This window comes from Ictalurus furcatus, chromosome 20, assembly GCF_023375685.1.
Source record: "Ictalurus furcatus strain D&B chromosome 20, Billie_1.0, whole genome shotgun sequence".
Lineage (NCBI taxonomy): Eukaryota > Metazoa > Chordata > Actinopteri > Siluriformes > Ictaluridae > Ictalurus > Ictalurus furcatus.
Genome location: NC_071274.1, coordinates 6258674 through 6266767, shown reverse-complemented (window position 1 = coordinate 6266767; position 8094 = coordinate 6258674). Strand labels below are relative to the sequence as shown.

The following is an 8094-nucleotide window of genomic DNA, read 5'->3' as shown; positions in this document are numbered from 1 at the left end:
GGATTTGAAGATCGCAAGATAGTATTTGTTAATATACCATACAAGCATATATAGTTATGTTTTGTTTTGAGTAATCACAATTGATGAAGGGCCATGGTAATGCATTACACCTTGGGTGTTCATTATTTTCTAATAATTCAACGGACCTAAGTCAATTATTCCACTTATACCACAGTCACCACACCTCAAGACATTGTTCAGATGTTTAACTTTAAGACATTTGTCAGGTTTTTGTCCTTAAAACGCTCTTGTGTTTGGAACTAATTTATGACGCATCCCATCTTAAGCCTCTGTTGCTAATTCCAAAACGTCATTTTAGAGCTAGTGAAGGAGGCTTGAGCCATTGATATGCATTAGAGAGAGTGAGAGAGAGTGAGAGAGAGTGAGTATAGGATATAAAGTGTAATCAAGTGTGTAACTACAAAGCTGACTAATGTTTCAATGTGTGTAACTACAAAGTTTACTAATGTTTGGATATGTTAATCAGGTATAATCCGATATGTATACCCAACAGTTAAGAATTACTTGTGGGAAGCATTATCTAAACTCATAGTAGTTGTTGATCAAGTTATAATCTAAGTGTGTATTGAGCTAGAAGAATTCTGTGTCAATCCGTACCTCTATACACAGCAGGTCTTGGCATGTTTTTTTGTATGAGAGAGCCCACTGAACTAACAAAAACATTCACATTGTTTTTTTTATTTATTAATCTGACAACTAAAAATAGCTCAGTGTGTGAAAAGATCTCGCACACACATTTCATGACAATGATTTAGTGTCTCATGCCTTCATTAAGTTGTGTGCACAATTAATTGTGTGCATGGGGCATAAAAAAATTTAAATGCAATAATAAATGTAATAGGACATGTTCGATCAAGTGGTATTTTATAAGCTGCTAAATAAAAAAGGGTGGAAGTCAGAATGTTAAATTAAAAAATATTTGCAGTGATTAATGTGATAATTACTACTAGGTCTATTCATGCAGGAGTATACTGGCAATATGCCAGACTCCTATTAGATGTTTATGTTTTCAATGCTTGCCATCTTCTCATTCATGTGTCATCATATTACTCATCATATTAGTCTTTTTTATTTTTTATTTTTAAATCGTCGCTTGCTTTATGTGACATGTACAGTATTATATTTGACAGCAAAGAAAAATGCTGTTTACTTCTTCAGTCTGCATTTTTGTTTTTAGTTATTATATTTTTATTTATTGTAGGTATATTTGTTTACATCCTTCTGTAGTATTTTCCATACATTTCCATACATTTTCCACCATCAAATTTGATACAAATATATTTAAGTGCACATATTGGGGTAAAAATTCAAACATAATGACAAAAGTACTCAGAATTCTTTGTCACATTATTAATTGAATGTCTTCAAAAATGTAGCATGAAAGGGTGCCTAGAATATCCTTTAAAATCATATTAGTGGTGGCATAAATACAAAAAAAGGTTGATACAATTTCAATACTAAAAATAAATAAATAAACAAACAAACAAACAAATAAATAAGTACCTAACAAAATTCATTAATTAACTAAGATTAATTAAGAAAATCAAGATCTAAGATTCACTGACAATTTTAAATTATCTTTGAGAAACTCTTGTTCTCGGATTTACCAATAATATTTTTCAGGCTTAATGGAACGTGTCGGTAGTTAAAAGTGTTGGTCTAGAGTATATTGAAAACCCCTGTCTCAGATGTTTCTACTCCAGAAAAATCTGGCAATATTGGAGCCATAAATTACGGAAGGTAATCTGCATAAGCCGAATGGCTCACCCAGAAAAATGACTGAAGCAGTTGTACAACTTGTCTCTAAATAAATAATAAAAAAAATAATTACAAAAAAAAAAACTCTGGCCAGAATATTATTGGTCATATTTGCCTAATATTTGAATAGTTAAATAATTCTGTACTTAGGGGGTCTGTTGAATTTTTCTTTTATACAGTTAAATTGCTTCCTGGCTGCAAAAAGTTTGAGAAGCCCTGCTCTAAAGTTTGGGTTCTTGGGCACCTCATTGATGTCACAATTCAAGGTTGATGCAGAAGCAATCGAAGATTTTCAAACAGTTTATTAAACAATCAAACAAAAATTCAAAGATACTAAGACAACTTGGCATAATATTGTGGCAAACACTAAACATAAACTAACAAGCTCAATAAACATAGTAACATGGAACACTGTGGTCTAAGAGAAACGTAAGACAGAGAAGCAGTGCAAACAATGGCTATATATAAGTGTGCTCATTAACAGAAACGTGATTCAGGGGCAGGTGGTCATGTGACATGTAGTACAGTGCAGTGGCTGATGGGAACTGAAGTCCAGCGTTACCTCCTTGATATATGACAGAACCCCCATCATCAAAAATCCACTTATTTTATACTTATTTCAGATTTGTTTTTGGTTTTTTGATAAACCTGTGTTGTGTTTGCAATTGTTTGATATCCATGAGCACAGAGCATTTAAACAAAAGATCAAAAGGTTAAACAATAACGACAATTTTTCACAACCGTCTTTGCTCATATTTACCAGGGTGCCAATATTAGTGATAGGCACTCTAGCTCAATATGTTATTACAGTTAGATGAATATCTTATAACTGATTATGTACATACATTCGCCAAATATTACGCCAACTCTCTAAATCTCACTTTTTTAATCAGTGAGCTACACCCATTGAGGAGTTCATGTGTACTCGAGATACAGTAGTCACATGGTTTACACATGTTTCAGCCCCTCCCATCTACTGACAATCATATAAACTCTGCAGGTCCCTGCAAGAGAACGCTTTCAGCAGAAGTGAGCAACAGATTCACAACTCAAAAAAGTGCAAATATTGTTTCTGAAGAAGAGCTATGAATATCTCCAGCACTTTACTTTTGCTGGGTTTAGTGATAGCTCTGTTAATATTGCTCAGATGGAGGAATCAGCCACATAATCTTCCTCCAGGACCTACAGCTTTGCCTCTACTTGGAAACATTCTTACCATGGACAACCGTGCACCCTTTAAAACCTTTTTAAAGGTAAGCAGGATTTCCCCCCCAGGTCTTCATGAAATTTTCCACAGCAGCACCAACACTGTGCATTCATAACAAATGTGTTGTGGTCCTCCAGGACTGATTTCTGAGCCCCTGCTATAAAAGTTTTATTTAATCTCTATCTTGTTTTACTTGTTTTACTTGTTTTACTTATCTCTATCGCTATCTCTATTTTATTCTAAAGTTAGTTTATTTATTTATTTATACATTAGGCCACAACACTGCAAAAACCTGTCTGGTGCTAATGCTAAGAATGATAAAGACTACCATGACAATAAACAGGACAATATAATATTCTGAATACTTACTACAAAAGTCTAACTCGATGGTTCTTTATCTTAATCTATGAAGATCCTGTGCTCTAGACATTGTGCTCTTTAGAAGAGGAAACCTTTATTTGTCACATATACATTACAGAAAAATTCATTTCTTCACATATCCCAACTTGTTAAGAAGTTGGGGTCAGAGCACATGGTCAGCCACCTGGAGCAGAGAGGGTTGAAGGCCTTGATCAAGGGCCCAATGGTGGCAGCTTGGTGGTGCTATGGCTTGAACCCCCGACTGTCTGATCAGTAACCCAGAGCCTTAAACTTTGAGCCACTGCTGTCCCCTTTACAGTTTGTGAAGCAGAGTATTTGGTATTCTGTTTTTGGATATCATTGTTTTAACCTATTCAGGATAAACTTGTAAAGTCTATATCTTTTAACAGTGGAGTAAGACTTATGGTCCTGTGATGACGGTGTATTTGGGAACCCAGAGAGTCCTTATCCTGGTGGGCTATGACACAGTGAAAGAAGCCCTTGTTGACAACGCAGATGATTTTATTGGCAGAGCCCCTGTTCCATTCATTCAGAAAGTTCTGAAAGGCTATGGTAAGAAAGTAAACAAAATGTTAACTATAAGACATGTTTGTCCTCAGTCCACCATCTGTCATTCTGTCATTCCACAAACACAAAACTACAGACCTATTACATGCCTAGAGCTTGTCAAATTGTGCTTTTACCATTTTAAACAGAACATAATGTATGTCACTAGCTATTTATTTACAAGTTATAATATTTGATAACAGGGGTGGAAAGTGCTGATAAATTATACTTACATGAAGAATCAATAAAGTGTCACAATCAGAAATATGTAGCCAAACATTTTCTTCCAGTACAGTGCTGTGAAAAAAGTATTTGTTCTGTTAGAAGTATATCTCATAGTAAATTGTTTCAGAAATTAAAACAAAATCTAAGATAAAACAATGGAACCTGAATAAACACAAAATAATGTTATTTATTGAAGCAAAAAAGTTATCCAATACCACTGGTCCTGTGTGAAAATGCCTTTGCCACCATAGTTACTATTTCCCCAGATCTATGAAACTGCACTCAAAATTGGGTTCAGTTTGTGTGGACAGAACCAGACCTGATTACTGCAAACATGTTCACTCAAATTATTACATAATTATACATTACAAATCAACACTTACATAGAACTTTTTCAACAGCATGAAGTTGGTTAAAAGGTCTTACCCAATAACACACTATGCCAAAGTTGAAAAAAATTCCAGAAATGATGAGAAAGGAGGTGATAGAAATACATCAGTCTGGGAAGGGTTACAAAGCTACTTCAAAGGCTCTGAAACTCCAAAGAACCACAGTGAGAGCCATCATCTCCAAATCGAGAAAACTCAGCACAGTAGTGAACCTTCCCAGAAGTGGCCAACCTTCCAAAATTCCTCCAAGAGCACAGCAACTACTCATCCAGCAAGTCACAAAAGAGCCAAGGACAACATTAAAGGAACTACTGGCTCCCTTGCATCAATAAAGGTCACTGTTCATGACTCCACTATCAGAAAAACACTTGGCAAAAATGGCATCCATGGAAGAGTGGTGAGGTGAAAACTACTGCTAACCCAGGAGAACATTAAGGCTTGTCTGAAATTTGCCAAAATACACTTTGATGATCCTCAAACCTTTTGGGAAAATGTTCTGTGGACTGATGAGTCGACAGTGGAACTGTTTGGAAGACAGTGGTTGCATTACATCTGGTGTAAACCAAACACAGAATTTCACAAAAAGAACATCATACCTACAGTCGAGCATGGTGGTGGAAGTGTGGTGGTGTGAGGATGCTTTGCTGCTTCATGGCCTGGGCAACTTGCAATAATTGAGGGACATGTATTCTGCTCTCTACCAGAAAATCCTAAAGGAGAATGTCCAGTCTTCAGTACGTAAGTTGAAACTCAAGTGGATTATGCAGCAATACAATGATCCAAAGCATAAGAGTAAGTCCTAGTCCTAGAAGTAAGTGAAAAACTGATCTCCAGTTATCTGAAGCATTTGGTTGCAGTTACTGCTGGTAAAGGTGGCACAACCAGAGTTTAAGTTTAAGCGGGCAATTGGCACATTGGTGATATGTGTTGGATAACATTTTTTGCTTCAATTAAAAAAATTAATAAATAAAAACTGTATTGTGTCTATACTCAGGTTGCCTTTTTTATGTTGTATTTCATTTGAAGATCTAAAACTATTTAGTATGAGATATACACAAAAACAGAAGAAATCAGGCAAATACTACTTGTAGAAAGTAAATGTTTTTTAACTGATTAAAATAAGTTATGTCATGTCTATATGTGAAAAGTAATGTTTATTACTTATTTAAAACTGTTGCAAGATGATCTTTGTTTTAAAGCATGTATGCATTCAATCTCTGTAAGTTTGCAGATCATACACATATAATGTTATGTAGTTTGTTAATTAATCAATTAGAAGTAAAATATCATGGTGGGGAAAAATATATATTTACCATTAGCTAGAATTTGACTTCCTGTCTAGCTACTCTATTGTATTCCTATTGTAGCTACTGGAATCCATAATAATCTAACCTTTCATTAGCAAAAAGACTAACTTGGATAAATATAGCCAGGTAGTGTTAGCCACGTAGTAAAATTTGCCTCAAATTAGATAGAGTTCATGCTTTCTAAGGAGGTGACACCTCATTTCATATGAGTTTTCGTTTACTCCACCATATTGCACTGTATTTTACTGAGGTTGGGCCAGAGGTGTTGATCTTCATGTTTGGTAGTGCAGTGGCTTATCCATCCCAAAAAGCCCACAGATAGCTATAGCTTTAACTAGTCAATTCTGAATATATGTCTGATTCATTGAGTCACATTCATAACCCTCTTTTCATCTCTCAGGCATTACGATCAGTAATGGAGAGCGCTGGCGTCAGCTCAGGAGGTTCACACTCACTACACTGAGAGATTTTGGGATGGGACGCAAGCGGATGGAGGGGTGGATACAGGAAGAAAGCAGACACTTGCTGGATAATATCAAGGAAACAAATTGTGAGTGGCTTAATTCATGTCATTTTTAATGAACCAAATATTGGTTAATGATTCTGGTTTAGTTGATCAAAAAGTGTGTGAATGTGGTTTTCTAGTAGTTATAGTTTAATCTGATTAAATTATTTTATAATCTTGAAGATGTTCTGTTATTCATCCCAGTTGATTAAGAAGTGATGAAGTCTTTCAAATAAATGGTAATGGTAGAAGTCCAAGCACAAATCTAGAATATTACTACTTGGCATTCAAATAGTGTTTCATTGAGAGCTAGACAGCATTTTAACCAATGACTAATCTTTTTTATAGCTAATGTTACTTACAGTTTTGCTTTACATATATACTTGTTATATTTCTTCATAGATGTGGTTAAAATCAACTAGGAAAAATAGCTCAAATTTCACTTCTTATGTACATAGAAAGTTTAAGCAGCTAACCTCTAGCTAGCTTTAGTTAGTCAGCTAGCTGTTATTCAGGGAATAGTAGTGTGGCTATGTTAAAGTACTGCAAGGTATGTTGTTAGGGGATGTTGTATATTATAGGAAAATAATCAACAATGGAAAAAACTTTCTAATTTTCAAAGAACAGCTAAATGTTTTTGTTCCTCCACAGTAAAATTCCAAATACTGCAATTTTTATATACAAAAGAATGAAACATCATACCCATTAATTAAACAAAAAATACAGCTCGTCATCCTACACAGAAACCTTGAAATGCTGTTTGCACTAGTTGAAAATGTAACAGAAGATCCTTATGTCAGGCTGATTCAAATTGCAGATACTAGAAAATATCACACTTAATTGTTTGAAAGGTTGGGGTTAGATACAGTGCTGCTTGAAGGTTTGTGAACCCTTTAGAATTTTCTACATTTCCACATAAATATGACCTAAAACATAATCAGATTTTCAATCAATTCCTACAAGTTGACAATCCTGTGGATTGGTGGAGAACACACTCTTTAGAGATGGGTTTTGTAGCCTTTTCCAGCATGATGAGCATCAACAACTCTTTTTCTGTGATCCTCAGAAATCTCCTTTGTTCATGCCATGATACATCTCCACAAATGTCTTATGAAAATCAAACCGTGGTAAATCCCTTTTCTTTAAACAAAACATGGCGCTCATTCACACCTGATTGTCATCCCACTGATTGAAAACACCTGACTCTAATTTCACCTTCAAATGAACTGCTAATCCAAGAGGTTCACATACTTTTGCCACTCACAGATATGTAATATTGGACAATTTTCCTTAATAAATAAATGACCAAGTATAATATTTTTGTCTAATTTGTTTAATTGGGTTCTCTTTGTCTACTTTTAGGACTTCTGTGAAAATCTGGTCATGTTTTATGCAGAAATCTAGAATATTCAATCACCACTGAACTTGAAAGTTATATAAGCAGTTTGTGGCCAAATCTAAATAAATATTTCATGGTAGACTTCAATCATGAATACATCACCCCAGTCCAGTTACATCACTTTAACCCCAATATTCCTGATGTATGTTATAAATGTAAACCAAAGAAGGGAATTTTACTCCACTGTATGTGGGATTGTACAAGATTCAACTGTTTCTGGGTAAAAATACTGGCGATAATAAGTCAAATTATTGGTAAAGTGATACCTCTTGACCCCAAGCTGTGTATATTGCACATTTATCCTTTGAACTTTAAAATGACCAAATATGAAGTATCGTTGTTACCTCTTTGCTTGC

General features: G+C 34.8%; 1 protein-coding gene across 1 annotated transcript in view; it reads left to right on the top strand.

The window, feature by feature from the left end:
• Positions 1–2819: 2819 nt before the first annotated feature.
• Positions 2820–8094, top strand: part of LOC128623836 (cytochrome P450 2C20-like) — a 17833-nt gene continuing 12558 nt past the window's right edge. The window contains 6 exon segments of the mRNA XM_053650955.1: positions 2820–3032; positions 3757–3919; positions 4603–4775; positions 4778–4924; positions 5232–5265; positions 6235–6384. Of these exon segments, the coding sequence (XP_053506930.1) occupies positions 2865–3032; positions 3757–3919; positions 4603–4775; positions 4778–4924; positions 5232–5265; positions 6235–6384 (835 nt within the window). The 5' untranslated portion in view covers positions 2820–2864.